Raw genomic sequence first — 17,133 nt, 5'->3', positions numbered from 1 at the left:
AGGGGACTGGTGGACCCTGGGTAAAGAAAGAGGGGATTCTGCCTGCTTGCTGGGAGGCATCGGGGGCAGAGTGAGAGGTGTTACAGTAAGGCTGTCGAGCATTGTTACTGGGTGTGGGGAGAGGTTATGTTGGGGTTGTGAACCCCTGGCGATCTCATTGCTTTGTGTGCGTGGGGGTAGACGTTTTATATTGGGGACATCGAGCTGTGGGTAAAGAGAGAAGATTGTACCTGCCTGCTGGGAGGAGAGACAGAGGTCAGGGTCATGGGGAAGAGAAGAGCATCTGTCATTGCTGGAAGGGGTAGAGGTTTTATCCTGGGGATGCTGAGTTCCTCTTCTTCGTGTGTGTGTGTGTGTGTGTGTGTGTGTGTGTGTGTGTGTGTTTGGGAGAGGTCTTATGCTGAGATTGCCAGTCACTGTTGTTCCCAGGGATTTTTTTTTTTTTCTGGGGGTGGGGAAGTGTGTATGGTATGTTATGTTAGGGCCCAAAAATGTCCAAAGTGTGAAAGTCGAAAAAACACTTATTTAGTTATGTGATTCTAATATCAACTTTTGGAATGTGAATGTGCAGCATCTGTGATATTTTAGTATTTTGCATGGCACAGGAAGAAATTTACTTCTGGTTTTGTTTCTCCAGTATTGCACTATATGCAGAGTCTGGCTTCTTGAGGGCTCCAGTTCAGCTTTTGTCTGCACATTTCTTTTCTAATTTGGTTACGTATTCTATATTTGATGAGGGTCAGTTTTTGTTTTGAGTATGTGATGGAGGTGAGGTTTCTGTGTAGAGAGGAGATCCATAGCTGTCTAGCTTATTTTGGTTTTCCAATAGGCAGTATGGTGGTGTTCTAGGGCCCAGGGTACTATTTGCAATGATGCCTTTCATAGGTATGGTTGCTGCTTTTTGAGTTCTGTGCCATTATAGTTGTTAGTTAGCTATAATTATTGTAGCAGGTCCCCCATTTGTGTGGTTAGCATCAGAGGGGCTACGGGTCCAGGTCCCTGGCATTCCAGATGGGGAGGAAGCTATTTTCCTGGACCCCTGACACAGGCAGTCACTACGGTAGTCAAAGGCTCACACTCCAGTTGGTAGATTTCCACTGTGTACAAAAGGGTCCAATAAAAGAGCAAGGAAGCCAGAATGAATAAAATAGGCGAAAAGCAAAAATCAAACTAGTGTCCATCCATTCAGTCAATGCCCTAGGCAAAAGAAAGAAAAACCAAAGTCCAGGGTGGTGTGCAAAATAACCAATTTACTGTAACTTAAATAGAAGTATCCAGGATAAAATCACCAAGATAAAAAATAACATAAAATATATTAGTGCGATGGGTTTTTTGTCCATTTTAGATCTTCTTACCACTCGCCCTTCTCTTGCACCTTCATCCATAGCAAAATTATCCTCCCCAGTGAGGGTAGGATAGCTAGAATGCCGCTCCAACATAAGCCAGCCAAGATGGAAAAAAATCCCCAAGCACAACAAATATCTTAAACAGGTCCCAACTAGTCAAAAATCTCTACATGTAATCCACATTCTCTGAAGTCTCCTCAAGTCTCTTGATTTTCTTCTTCAACCACAAAATTCTTCTCATCCCTGCTGTTAACAGGTAGCTTGGACAAAAAGATCCTTTGATGCAGTCTTTTGGGATACAGTGGGGAGGCCCTTCCTTCTGGACTGTTCAGTCTTTCACCAAAAAATCTTCTCAAAATGCAATAACCCTCCTTCAAGTTACTGAACCCCAGGAATGAGGACAAGATCCTCCAGAGCTCCTCTCCTTCCTTCCGCTAAAGACTGAGCTTGCTCAAGGGAAGTTTTATATCTCACACAAGCCTTTCCCAAAAAGGTGAGGTTATGGCACAGGGAAGAATCTTAAAGATCAAAACCCCATCCCACTGATGGAAAATAACTCGGGAGCAAATGTCACAGTATGTTACTCAGCAGAGGGGTAAGTTAATATCTTTATGGGATGGTATGGCAGGTTTGCTAAATAGATTCTGAATTTCCCAGAAAATGTTGTATTTCAGATTTGGCGTCACTGTTCTCCTATTTCCTGTATCTGTGTGCTACTCTGGTTTGCGTCACTGTGGGTGAACTGGAGCTGTGAGATGACTTATACAATGATAATAAGCGTAAAGTTTTTGTTTGTTTTTTTTAAGTCCCCTGGTTAAAAAAAGGAAACCGGCCAATAATGAAGAAGAAACCCATAAGTTGACATCAGTTGTAACTGCTTCAGCTTCTTCATCTTCTTGTGTTGAGGAATAATTGTAGTAGCTGTTGGAATTTAGAACATAAAAAGATTCTGCTAAAAATATGATTGGCCATCTCTACAAAATAAAAAATGGTTGTAGGCTGTGCCAAAAAGCTGGAACATTTGGAGTTGAGAAAAAGATGGGAATGAAAATATCAAGAGTGGGCCAATAATGAAATTACTCATTTTTGGGAAACACAACAGCAGCAGTTAATGTCCTTAAAGAAAAAATAATTTGACTACAAAGAGCGTTCTTCTCATAAAGCTGCCTAGTGGTTAGTGGCAAAAGCCAACAAAGCGGTGCTAGAGAATGTATGTCCGCAATCACTTTCTCGTGAGAAAGAGATAACTGCCAAAATATTTTCCTTGACTTACAAAGTAGTGAAGAAGAACCAAACATCTAATAATTTTGAAGCTGAAATAGATATACAGAAATGGAATGGTGTTGTCTTGGGTTGCATACTTCACTCTGCAGCTTGTTTCATAAAATTGTAAATTCTAAAAGTATTAATTGATGAAACAACAACCCTCAGTCAAAAATCAACATTCAATTTATATGTCCAAATATTTATTTTGGATTGTAGAAAGCCTTCACCAGTAAATGTATTTGTTAATTTGATTGAATTAAAAGATGTAACAGCAAAAGCAATTTTTAAGCTCTTTGCTTTGTCATCTCTAGTCTATTGAGATGACAAAAGAATACTTGTCGGATTAGTTATTTTCTGTTGCTTGTGATAGAACAGCTGTGATTTTTTGGGCTCATGGTAGAATTAATACCTTTCAATAAGACACATTTTCAACAGTTATTATACGACACTGCACTAACCATAGATTAAAATTTCCAGCCTATGATGCCTTAAAAGCTGTTTCAGGAATCAATAGATTCAAATCATTCATTGATAAACTGTACATGCTGTGCCATGCATCGTCAAAAGATGGTAAAGAATTACAATTGGTGGAAATGCACTGGAAATTCAACTTTTGAAAACTGGACAAATTATATATACTTGATGGGTAGTATTTAGTTTTTGATAGGTTTCTTCAGTAGGGCAAGATAATGAAGCACTGATGTTTCATTCTGATGAAGCTAAGAAGGACTGTACCAGAAAGAAAGATGCATGTATGAAAGACTGCAAACGAAGGCTACATCTGTAGAATTTGCTTTAGATTTAGGATGGATGTGTGACGCACTTCAAGAACTCTCCAAACTAAGCCTAGATCTGCAATAACGTGATATGGATCTATACAAGGCCAACAACAGGATTAAAAGTCCAGTTCAAGCTTTTGAGGAAAGACGAGAAAATCTTGGACCATATTATTGAAAATCTATCACTGCCACCATTTATCTTATATCCCAAGGGATTTCCCTCTATAAAAAATATAAAAAAAAGAGAACCCTCCAATCTGTCCAAATGCATTTTATGAAAACCTGGAAAACCTGAAATCTCCACAGAAAGGAGACTACTTGATGATGAAGAAGCTGATCTACCAAAATCAGTCAAATTGTTAGATCCAAAACATTGGCTGGAAAAAATCCAGAACCATTTAATGTATGATGATGCAGAAATAAGAAATTTGTCCAAAACACTTTGACTTAATGAAAAGGAGATGATTTGTGGATTCCAAGAATATCTGGAGAAGATGATAATTCCATAGAAATGATTTCCATTGAAATATACTCTTGACATAATTCCAATTTCCTCAAGTGAGTGTGAAAGAGGTTTTTCACAGATAAACTTTATTGTAATGCTATCAAGATCCTCATTTTTGCTGTTTATGTTTTATATTACACTTTGGTATGTCTCTCTTTGGGCTCGATTCACTAAGGCATTTCTCCCATTCTGTGTCTATGGGAAAATGCCTTATGAATCAGGCCCTTCGTTTTTAAGGATTTATTTATGTAATTTTTTATTGTACACCACTTTGTTGTACTTCTCTATAAGCAATATATCAAATTTAATTAATAATAATAATAAAAATATTGGCACTGATGTTCATCAAAATGGTTGTGCCTCCTTTAAGTCAATTCAACCCAACAAAATATGTTTAGTCTTGGCTGCTTCGTGGGCATCATTTTGCAATAAATACAAAAAGCAAACAGCGAAATTGAGACACTGAATCTGCTCCAGGCATGACTCAGAATTAGAACTTCTTGTGAAACTTGACCAAAGATCTGTCCAAATGTGTTTTATGAAATCCTGAAAGAGATTATTTGATAATAAAGAAGCTGATGTAATAAAATGGGCCAAAGTGTTAGATCCAAAAAGCTGGCCAGAAAAAATCCAGAAGTATTTAACATATGCTGAGAGAGAAATAAGAAATTTGTCCAAAAAAATTCAAATTAATGAGGGAGATGATGCGTGGATTCAGAGACTATCTGGAGGAGAAAATAATGCCAGACAAATTATTTCCCTTGAAAAACACTCTGACATCATTTACATTTCTCAAGTGAGCGTGAAAGGCTTTTTCTTTTTTTTTAATTATTTATCCAATTTTTCAATATTACAAGCATAGGAGTAGATTTTAAAAGCCCTGCGCGCAAAGCCCCGGGGCGTGCGTAAGTCCCGGGGCTTCATAAAAGGGGCGAGAGGGGGCGTGTCCGGGGGGGTCAGGGGGTGGTCCGGGGTGGGTCCGGGGGCATGGCGATGGTTCGGGGGCAGGCCGGGAGGGCGGTCCCGAGTCCCCCGGCATTGCGGCCTGTGCCGGGGGATGCCGAGGCAGTGCGTGCAAGTTACGCCTGCCTCAAGCAGGCGTAACTTGCACAACAAAGGTAGGGGGCGGATTTATTTATTTATTTATTTAAGGTTTTTTTATACCGGCATTCATGAAATCGTTCACATCATGTCGGTTTACATAAAAACAGGGGTGCGAAGAAAACAACCAAGAACATAATAAACGTGATGAAGAGATGCAGTTACAATTAACAGGGGCTAATGAACTGGTGTTGGAGGAAATAAAGAGAGATAGAGGAGGTTAATTATATACAAGTGTACAATATATATATGGAGTCCAATATATACGGCTTCTGTGTAGAGAATTTATTCATGGTGCGTGTTAGGTGGAGTTCGGGAAGGCTTGCCTGAATAGCCATGTCTTGAGTCTTTTCCTAAAGGTTAGGAGGCATGGCTCATTTCTGAGATCTGGGGGGATGGAGTTCCATAACGGTGGGCCTGCTGTGGAAAGGGCTCGGTCTCTTAAGGTGCTGTGATTAGTGGTTTTGGTGGGTGGAACAAGGAGGCATCCTCTGTAGGCTTCTCTGGTCGGTCTTGTGGATTTGTGTAAACAGAGAGGAATTTGTAGGTCAATTATGGTATGTTGGTGAATGATTTTGTATATCAAGGTGATGGATTTGTAAATGACTCTGAAATGAATTGGTAACCAGTGGAGGTCTTTTAGGACTGGGGAGATGTGGTCTCTTTTCCTGGTGTTTGTTAGTAGACGGGCTGCTGCGTTTTGAACCATTTGGAGCGGTTTTGTATATGAGGAAGGGAGGCCAAGTAAAGTAGAGTTGCAGTAGTCTAATTTAGAGAAAATGAGGGCTTGGAGGATGGTTCTGAAGTCTTTGGTATGGAAGAGTGGTCTTATCCTTTTTAAAACTTGCAGTTTATAGAAGCAGTCTTTGGTAGTTTCATTGATTTGGGCTTTGAAGTGGGTTAGATAGGGGAAGGTGGGGGGACGTGGAAGGAAAGTTCCCTCCGAGGCCGCTCCGATTTCGGAGTGGCCTCGGAGGGAACGGAGGCAGGCTGCGCGGCTCGGCATGCGCAGGCTGCCGATTTTGCGCAGCCTTGCGCGCGCCGACCCTGGATTTTATAAGCTCTACCTCAGTGAATGTGAAATTTAACATGATGTTACATCACATCTACTTATATCCATAATATATTTTTTAAAAATTAATCACATCATATATTGAAAAAGGAAGAAAAATAACTTTTAAAGGAAATGTACACATTCTAATATTTGCAGATAGGTCATAAAGTAATTGGGAGATCCAATACTTTATTTACGACATAATACAAAATTATTCTTTGAAGAAAAAAGGGAGGTATATTTCTTTTACTATAGCACTAGACAGTTAGGTATGGCCATTTACTGCTGCACGACTATCTGTTTTGACTGTCTCAGTTGTTCTGGGTCAAAAAAATATATTTATTATTATCTAATTTCAGATTACATTTACATGCACTCGGGCCGTATTGCCAATATTCAAAATGGTGCCGGCGCCACCTTTGCCCTGTCACATGGTAAGGGAAAAGGGCCATCGGTGCCATTTTTTTAGCGCAGCTGATGGCCTGGGAATGGGAGATCGCTGCCCGCGGCCCTCCTGGGCCACCAGGTATGTGTAAAAAGTTTTGGGGGGGGGGGGGGGGGGGGGGGGGGGTCGGGAGAGTGGAGGAGGCTAAGGGGGTAATTTTAAAGGGTCGAGTGGGTTTTTTTTTTTTTTTTTTTTTTTTTTTTTTTTAAATCGGCGCGGGCCTCACTAAAAAAAATTAGTGATGTGAATTGGAATCGGAACCGATCCCAATTCACATCTCTAACGATCAGATTTCCCCCCCCCTCCCAGACGAACCTGATCGTTAAAACGATCAGGCACACGATTCACATCCCTAATATGAATGGCTTTCATGCCTATTTCAGGGGCAGAACTACCTTAGGAGGAGAGGCTCTGGGAGGTGGCTCCTCCCCTATGAACAGCCCTGCATAGGAGTACCGGCATTTTTTTCCCAGGAAAAAAGCTTCGGTTACAAGAGGGAACATACACTTTAAAAAACAATACCATACATTATACATTTGGAATGCAGAAATCCAAGGAACAACTGCCTTTTTGGAGGTGAGGAACTAGCAGCCGGCAAACAAGAGAGACCTGTGGAGTTCATCATTTCTGATATCCTCAAGGTAGCCAGTCAGTGTGACACATCAATTGGAAAAACTAATGTGGTCCTTGGGTTCATAATGAGAAGAATCACAAGTAGAATGAGAGAAGTAATGTTGCTGCTCTATCTGGTGAGACTCCATGTATATTCCTAATACCTAGTAAGCTTCAGAAAGATACCAGAAGAAAAAGAATGAAAAGTTGAAGAACAAGGGATCATCATGTGCAACTGAAGGGAGGAAAACTGAAAAGGAACTGTGAAAATCTGTTGTCACCGATGGGGTGGCTGATAGGGATGTGCATTCGTTTCATACGTTTCCCATTACATGTCAATTAGATGTGCATTTGTTTCATATGTTTCATACGTTTCATATTACATGCTTGTATAGGAAACGTAGGAAACGTATGAAACGAATGCACATCCCTAGTGGCTGATGCCTGGAAAAGACGTCCAGTAAGTGCCAAGACAATAGCAGAATTCAAGCATGCATAGGACAGACACAAAGGGTCTTTAGTGATAAATAGGTGAATTTTTAAAGCCCGCTATGTGCTAAAACCGGGAGATACACTTACAAGTTGGGCCCGTGCTCACTGAGCGGATTTTAAAATCCTGCTGCTCGCACAAATTCATACACATACTGGAGTGTGCTGGGGTCCCCTGCTGCACAACTTTACTTCTCCTATGGATAACATGTAAGTTTTAATCCAAAACATTTAGGATATTCACTGGGATTTTAAAGGGGGGAAGGGAGGATATAAAAATGTGGTTTTGGAAGTTATATCCCTTAACTGGGCGAACTGGGAACGAACTGAGAAAACGACGAATGACGTCGTGTGCACCCCTTGTAAAATTTCCCCACTTTCATAGTAGATATGGGATTTACATGCACATGTGCGCATCCATTTAAAATTGAGCGCAAATGTATACATGTTCAGGCTATTTTATAACATGCGTGCATATATGCACATATATTATAAAATGACCACGTCCCTGGGCACGTGCCGACGAACGCACTCACATGTGCGCCCATGTGCCTGTCTAAAAATTACTGTGAAATGGAGGGAAAAGACCAGAAATCAAGGAAGATCCTTTGTGCACCTTTCCTCACTACAAATCACATCAAATCTTCACTGATATGCACGATACTGTTCGTACATCTGACTGTGCATGTAAAACTACCCCCAAACCCTAGACCACCACCAAAACCTCATCTTGAGTTACTAGTTGACCCTCCTACAATGGTATAAATAGTTGACTAGTATACATGTCCCCGCATAGAGCTTCTCTCTCTCTTTCTGTTAGTTTCTCAAATATTTCCCTAACCACACCCCTTCATTTATTGCAGGCGTATTCATGTGAAATTTATAGCAAAAGGATGAATATAGGTCTTAGCTGGTTACAAAAAGGGCTGGGTCAGAGGTGTTCTCAGGGTAGGTTTTTGATTTAGCCAGTCAACTTGGATTTTCAGTGCAGATTAAAGTTGGCTGCACAACTATGTACATGGGGCTGCCTGAAATTTAGCTAAACACATTTTGTCTGGCTAGATTTGGGAGGATTTTCAGCTGCACAACTAGCTGCTTAGATGCGACTCAGAACCTGGATAAAAATAACTAGGCAAAATCACCCAGTTTTCTTACCATTGAGTGGGTTTTGACAAATAACTCATACTTGAATGAATTTCTGTTGGATCAGGTGAAAGCATCCTTCCAACATGGGCTGGATACAGCTTTTGTACAATTATTTAGGCTTTCTATAAAGTCTGTAATGGTACTTACTGTCCAACATCTTCAATGACTGGGGCAGGACAAAGCAAATACGTGTCTTGAATGTCGGATGGTTTTTTATCTGAAAAGACAAACTCAACATGTATTGCAGCAGCTTAAGAATTCACTGCTTTAAGGTCTATCTAGCTGATAATATTCTGAACTGCCCTGAAAATCTCATGCAATGCAGGAAGTAAGAAGCTGAAGGCCACTTCCTCAGACTGACAGGGAAGAACTGGTAAAGGACCACACAGGAATGTGTTATGGTAAAAGAAGTGCCAGGCTGTAGCTGTTAAACTACAGTGTAGAGAGCATGAGCAGATCTTCTGCTCATCAGCTCTATTTACTTACTAATTGTGACGGTGTCGTTTATTTTGAAGCTGCAGAGCACTTGATCAATATTCCTCGCATGATAAAACCCATTTCCTCTTACCACCACCTGGAAGGATTCTGTAGAGGTACAAGGAATGAATCAGTGGCCAACTATAGAATCGGTCACTATATTTAAAAGAAAATAATAACTACCATATACTTTGCAATACATAAAAAAATCAATGTTGCAAGTAATGTGACTCATTCTGTATCCTTTAAAAATGTTAGTTTTAAGTTCTTAGACTTGAAATTATTTAAACTACACCTTTGAAATTTGTCTAAGTACCAGACAGGGGTCATATTTATAACAGTGTCATAAATTGTCTCTCACTATGGAGGTCGTTTTTCAAAGCGTTATTGCATGCGATATAATGCAAATTAGCTGGAGGGGAGGAGTCGGGGAGGGGAGGAGAGGAGTCGGGGCGGGGAGGGAGCAGTAGCACGGTGAATAGCACCACCTTTTACGGTGGCGCTATTTGTGTGAAAGGCTGTAGCAGGTAAAGCAGGCCCGCCCCCCCCCTTCACCCACCTGCCCCCTTTTTCGCGGGATTCATCATTCTGGGAAGAATGATGAATCCAGCCCTATATTTCATTGGTCCGCATTGGCTGTGATGTCATACATTACATCATACCCATAGCATGAATAGATAATTAAGTATTAGCTACAGCTCTGATTGAGTTTTGCATTATACATAGACAATCACCCATGTGATCACAAAGTATCAAGCCAAAGAATTCTAATTAAATGTGCAATATTGATTGCATGGACATGGTGAAATGTGGGCATTTCAGTGTTTTCCTACTAGAAATGTACTAAAAACTCTAGGTTACAGTATATGCTTATAAACCAGGAATATACCCCAGGACAGAATTAACATCTCTTGAATTTGGAGAAAACTGATAAAATCCTCAGTTGGACAATACACGCAAACTCCTGATATCAGATACCTATACAAAACAATGTACCTTATATCCCACTGAGATTATGTCGTCACTATTATGTCATGATTATTGTTGTTTTGTGATTTTATGATTGATGTCCTATGTTTTAGCTGTAATCCACTAGAATAACTCTGGTTGTATAGACAGAATATAAATTTGAAAAGGAATACTTATTTTACAGTTAAATCTGCCACTGTGCTAACACTCAGTATGCCCAATACTCTCCCACAGGGGACAATGGAGTGTTTGCAGTTCACATGATTATAAATCTATTTCTTTGATTTTTTTTTTAGTGCTTATTTTTTATTTAAAATTACTTTTATACTGCATTCACAGTTAAAACATTCATAAAAACATCAAATTTAAGACGACACAAAGCTTATGAGTAAACAGAGTGGTCTAATTTCACAGTGCACAGTACTATATTTCCACTTTAGGACAAAACCTAATCTCTAGGATTTAATATAATTCTCTAGGCACAAATGGACAAAATAAGAATTAACAGTATGATTTTTAACTGGTAAGTAAAAGATGTTCAGAGCTGCAGCTTTTTCTTAAGAGTTAAACACTAAGGGGCAGATTTTCAAAGGGATACGTGCGTAACCCCTGAAAAGCTGCCCCTTCCACCCCCTGCGCGTGCCGAGCCTATCTTGCATAGATTCGGCGGCGCGCACAAGCCCCGATGACGTGTCGCGGCCGACGCGTCATCGGGGGTGTTCCAGGGCGGGGCCGCAGGCATGGTTTCGGCCCAGGGGCGTGGCTGCGGCCTCCGGACCAGCCCCCGGACCAGAACATAGCATGCCGGAAGCTGGCCGGTGCGTGCAACTTACACCTGACTTGGGCAGGCATAACTTGTAAAATAAAGGTGGGGGGGAATTAGTTAGGGCTGGGGGGATGGGTTAGATAGGGGAAGGGAGGGGAAGGTGGGGGGGGGCCGGAAGGGAATGGAGGATGGCTGTGCGGCTCGGCGAGCGCAGGCTGCCAATTTTGCGCAGCCTTGTGCACGCCAACCCTGTATTTTATAACATGTGCGCGGCAGCGCGCATGTTATAAAATCGGGAGTAGATTTGTTCGCGCCGGGTTGCGCGAACAAATCTACTCCCGCACGCACCTTTTAAAATCTACCCCAAAGCAGATAAAGAATTAAAAGCCCCCATCCATAGCACTGCCTTTTCTATGAAGACTATGTATGAGATACTGGAATTCCAGACCCACTACAGCATCCTGCCTCCTCAGCTGCTTTCTCTGGAAAGCCTGGCTGTCTGCTCACAAGGCGATGTTGCACATTTTTAACAGAGGGAAAAATGTGGGTGTATTCAGCAATGCTGAAATAGTAAAGCCTTCCATTAAGGTCAGGGTGCCGTGCAATTTCCCCAAACCACAAAGTTCTACAAAATCCTCTAATGCACAGATCAATTTCAGCATGACAAATAGCCAAAGGGCCGTAAGGCAGATGCTGGCCAAGAAGGGACTCCAAAAATAACTGAAAATGGGCACATGGTAAATTAGATATTTGGAAATCTAGTTGACATTCAGAAGTCTGTAAAGCTTGGGTCAGATTGTGTCTTCTGTGGGATCTTTCTCTGCTCACTGTCTGCTGTCTCTTACAGACCATCTCGTCATTGCCTCCATCAGTGAGACACAAAGATTTAGCTATCTAAAGATGACACAAGTAGTGATGCAAGATATTTATTCCATGGTGCCAAATTAATCTGATTATCGGTTGCTCTTAATCTTTATGGACATAATGTGTTCGATATAATAATTTTCTCTGCTGAGACAAACATGAAGGATAGGGCGGCTGCTGTTAGATCAACTGACTGATGCTTCAGATCAGAGCTGGAAGAAAGTGAGCAATGAAGCTGTTTCACAGCAGTTTTTTTATGGCAGAAATCTAATATTTATATCAAAATAATTTACAGTCTAGTGCTGAACAGCAACATGAATATATAATACTCATCCCCATGAGAACTACATTGTCTGAGGCCTACCGTTGAAGGCAATATTACTTCCTGCTGTCATTAAGCCTTCCCAAGGGGTCAATATTTCCCATTGTGAGATCAATGTGGCAGTCTACATTTGTTTTATAAAAACCTCCTCAACCAGGAAAGACAGATAACAATTTTGCTTTTCTCTGTGCTCACTCATGGGCAGAAGAGTATGCATAACTAATTCATGACTATGCCACTGGTAAATTTGAAAAAATTCCCTCCACTCTTGAAATGATAGCTATCCATTGTGCATTCTTTCTCTTTTTATATAAGAACATAAGAAAGGACATGCTAGATCAGACCAAGGTCCATTGAGCCCAGCATCCTGTCTCTGTCAGTGGACAGTCTGATTGCATGTATACATCTACATATCTATCTAGACTATATCTATAGCTAGCTAGCTATCTATCAATCCATATATATGTGTGTGTATATCTATCTACATAGATAGTTAGATATACACACATATACACATATATGCACATGAAACCTGGAAAGTGTGATGAAATACAGCTATATTCCAGAGAGATTTTATCGTAATGATTGTTATCATAGCAAGCCCTCCCACACAGCTGTGTCATTCTAAATGCTTTGATCTGCTGTTTAAATTTCTATTTAACTAAGTTCAAGTGCATTGTCCCTCCCGATGAAGCACTACGTGCGAAACACATATGTGTCGAGGGCAGACTCACTTGAATCTACTGTCTTCAAAATTTTATTGTACAGAATGACCTGCATTATGGAATAAATACATTTGATATCCTGGAAATTACTTAATGCATTTTTTGAGGTATCTCTCCATCTGGAGTTTGGATTTTGTGCCATCTCTTGCTCTTGAACTATAGACTGACATTGTGAGAGTATCTATTAGCACTGTATTCTGGAAATTCCTGAAACATATATTCACAAAATAGCTTGAGGGACATCAAGCTAGGTTGAGAGAACATTGCCCAAATCTCATCTTGGAGTGAGCTTCCTCACTCCGAAGGCCAGCAAAATCTTCACAAGAGACCACTGTTCTGTTCATAGGTGTCACATAGAATGTCAAAGTGGCCCCTAACCCCTACACTCTTACCTAAACCCCACCTCGAGTTACTAGGTGGGCCTAGCATAGGGATACAAATACCTGCCTATGGGCCATGACATTATGGCCAGTCTCTCTCTCTCTCTCTCCCCCCCCCCCCCCCCCCCCCCCCCCATGAGTCTAGGATAATTAACAATGGTCCCCTGGTTGAATGAAGGAAATACAACAGGCCTGGCACTTATCGCAGAATCTGAAAATGGTATCACAATTTGCACCAACTTAGCTCTTAGCACAAATTGTGATAAATGCTATATTAGCATAAAACATGCCCCTTTTGCTATCGCATGCAGTACTTACCGCATTTTGATAAATCCAGGCCTTATTTGGCTAACTTAGAAGTGATATTCATTAGCACGGCTATGCTGCTAAAAATAATGGATTCCACTCTTGATTTTTTATTCAATCTTAAATTATGCAATGTTCTTAATTTTCGATCCAATATTCAGGGCTCACAAGAACAGACTCTGATAGCAAACAATCATAACCCCTTGTGTTGATATCACGAAAAAAGCATACATATGTCCTCTGTCTTTAGCTTAGGGCTTGATTATACCCTGTCAGTCACACCCTATACTCAATATTTACCTTTAGATGGCTAATAAGCTTACTACCTAGTAGAGACTGCTGCTTCTTAAATATTGTTGCTTTCAAAATGGTGGTGATAACAGCTCTTCTCAGGGACTGCTGATGCCCCCCTAGTGCCAACCTTTACTGCCTAGAAAGTCTTATTGGTGTGCTGGCAATCCAAGTTGTCATCCAAGTGCTCCTTTTGATTTATTACTCTCTGCCAAACTCAAAGCAATGCCATTATCGCAAGACAGCAAGCCATATTCATGTTCCAAAACACACTTTATTATGGAAAGCTACTGTATAAAATATTCCACTTCACAATATTTCATTTAGTTTCATATTTATATATCGCACAGACCAAACTTACAAAGCAGATCAAGGCGGTTTACAATAGATAAAAACATACAATTTCAACATTAAAACCCCTAACCCCAACTCTCCCTCAACACATATATGATGCCACCCTCCCACTATTCTCCCTAACCTAAAATATATAACTGACCAATTACTGACAAACCTCTGCCTACAAGCCATCTTTTGACCACTTCCTACTGCACTCTTGAACCAATATCTAAAGACTCATTACTGCCTGAAAAGCCATGTTTTTACCTTTTTTTTTTCTGAATGACAGGTAATCATTTTCCAACCTCACTTCCCTCAGTGCCAGGTTCCACAATTCGGTGCCCATCAATAAACCCATATTTTACATAAAGGACCTTACAGTTAATCCAATGTAAGTTTAGGCATCCAGGCTGGAAGAGAATCCATGAAGCACTACCCTAGGTCAATGAATTAAAAGCAATGGTTGGACATAGAAGGGCAGATTTTCTAACCTGCGCGCGCGGCCTACATTTGGGCACGATACCAGGCGCGTACAAATGTACGCCCGATTTTATAACATGCGTGCACTGCTGTGAGCATGTTATAAAATCTGGGGTCGGCGCGCGCAAGGGGGTGCACATTTGTGCACCTTGCGTGCGCCGAGTCCTAGGGAAGCCCCGATGGCTTTCCCCGATGGCTTTTCCCTGATGGCTTTCCCCGTTCCCTCCGATGGCTTTTCCCCGATGGCTTTTCCCCGTTCCCTCCGAGGCCGAAATCGGAGCGGCCTCAGAGGGAACTTTCCTTCTGCCTCCCCCCACCCCCCAGCCCCCCAGCCCTCCCTCAATCCCCCCCTACCTTTGTTTCAGTTGCCGGCATGCCATCTCCCGGCATGGCCTCAGTGCCGGAGGCCTCGATCCCGCCCTCAGACCGCCGCCTCACTCCAGGACCGCCCCCGGGCTGCCACCATGCCCCCAGCCCTGCCCCCTTCCTGCCCCTTTTTCAAAGCCCCGGGACATCCACGCGTCCCGGGGCTTGCACGCGCCGCCGAGCCTATGCAAAATATATTCCGCGCATAACCCTTTGAAAATCTACCCAAGAGATCTTATGAAGGCCTTGTTCTCCAAACCTAAGTTGGATTAATAATTATAAGGATTTTTATGAAAAACATGGAAATAGTTTGAACAGGAATTTTTAGTACAGTAGCTTTGCAAGCAGCTTTTTGTTTGATGCTCAAAAAGTAATCTTTTAGCATTTTTGATGTGCTGTTCACGGGAAGAATCATCCTGAAGACCACCTTGAACCCAATTTCACCTTAATCTTTTCAGACTAGATGAGATCACACTGAAACTCGGTGCTTAAAGTTGCTATACACATCATCAACCCTGAGCTGTAAATGTGACCATAATTATACGAAAAAATTATTTTTAAAGTTTAAACCATAATAGTATTGCTAGCTTACTGCTAGAAAATGTTTTGTTATGTGTGCAAGCCAACATAGTTCCAGACCGAAAGTATTGTATTACATTTCTGGAGGTCCATTTTACCTAGCTGTTCCTACTCTTATGGGGCTCAGAAAATCGGTTTGCTGCTGCGTGGACCAGTTTCAGAATTCTATGCCAGCGTCACATACGTATGAGCACAACATGAAAAGGCGGAGGGTGACCTGAGGAAGAAAGCTTTTATAGAAATAGGATGTATGGCCCATATATTTTTATTCCTTAAAAACAATTCAATGAAAAAGTCAACTTTACACATGAAAGAACAGAGAGACAGGCATAAATGAATCTTACCAGCACTATAGACACAGAAGCTATTGAGCTGATACTTTTATTAAGAACATAAGAAAATGCCATACTGGGTCAGACCAAGGGTCCATCAAGCCCAGCATCCTGTTTCCAACAGTGGCCAATCCAGGCCATAAGAACCTGGCAAGTACCCAAAAACTAAGTCTATTCCATGTTACCATTGCTAATGGCAGTGGCTATTCTCTAAGGGGCGGATTTTCAGAGCCCTGCTCGCCTAAATCCGCCTAAATCCGGGTGGATTTAGGCGAGCAGGGCCCTGCGCGCCGGTGCGCCTATGTTCAATAGGCCTACCGGCGCGCGCAGACCCCGGGACTCGCGTAAGTCCCGGGGTTTTCCGAGGGGGGCGTGTCGGGGGCGTGTCGAGGGGGCGGGCCCGATCCGCGCTGCATTTTCGGGGCGGGCCGTAGCCTTTCGGGGGCGGGCCCGGGGGCATGGTTACGGCCCGGGGCGGTCCGGGGGCGTGGCCGCGCCCTCCGGACCCGCCCCCAGGTCGCGTCCCGGCACGCTAGTGGCCCGCTGGCGCGCGGGGATTTACGTCTCCCTCCGGGAGGCGTAAATCCCCCGACAAAGGTAAGGGGGGGGGTTTAGACAGGGCCGGGCAGGTGGGTTAGGTAGGGGAAGGGAGGGGAAGGTGAGGGGAGGGCAAAAGAAAGTTCCCTCCGAGGCCGCTCCGATTTCGGAGCGGCCTCGGAGGGCTATACGGAATCGATAGCCTTGCGCGCGCCGATCCCGGATTTTAGCGGCTACGCGCGTATCTACTAAAATCCAGCGTACTTTTGTTGGCGCCTGATGCGCCAACAAAAGTACGCCAAATCGCGCTATTTGAAAATCTACCCCTCAGTGAACTTAATAGCAGGTAATGGACATCAACAGTACTGATGCTTTAACTGATTAAGTTTAAAACAGCTGCTGTTAAAACTGATTGTAGGATATTCTTTTTAAATTAAACATCTAAGGAATTATTTTAATCAGCCAAATACTGTACATGAAAAAAATATATATTTTAGGTAAAAAATATATTAACAGACACAGTTACCCATAATAGTAGTGTCTGGAAATGTAATCTTTTCTAGAGTGTTTAAAGCATTTCATGTCTGCTGGCACTGCAACTTCACCCAGTCAACCACGAAGCCTCAAAAACGTGTGATAACCTGTTATCAGGACAGCTGC

General features: G+C 42.1%; 1 protein-coding gene across 2 annotated transcripts in view; it reads right to left on the bottom strand.

Moving 5' to 3' along the window:
• ANTXRL (ANTXR like) overlaps positions 1-17,133 on the bottom strand; it is a 166,944-nt gene that overhangs the window by 89,414 nt on the left and 60,397 nt on the right. For both annotated transcript variants that reach the window (XM_029609652.1, XM_029609654.1), the window contains exons 10-11: positions 9,230-9,328; positions 8,891-8,960 (exon numbers count right to left, since the gene is read on the bottom strand). In XM_029609652.1, the coding sequence (XP_029465512.1) occupies positions 8,891-8,960; positions 9,230-9,328 (169 nt within the window). The remainder of the gene's footprint in view (positions 1-8,890; positions 8,961-9,229; positions 9,329-17,133) is intronic.

The sequence above is a fragment of the Rhinatrema bivittatum genome, chromosome 7 (genome assembly GCF_901001135.1).
Source record: "Rhinatrema bivittatum chromosome 7, aRhiBiv1.1, whole genome shotgun sequence".
Classification (NCBI taxonomy): domain Eukaryota; kingdom Metazoa; phylum Chordata; class Amphibia; order Gymnophiona; family Rhinatrematidae; genus Rhinatrema; species Rhinatrema bivittatum.
The sequence above is the reverse complement of the archived record's forward strand: the minus strand, read 5'-3'. Positions and strand labels throughout refer to the sequence as shown.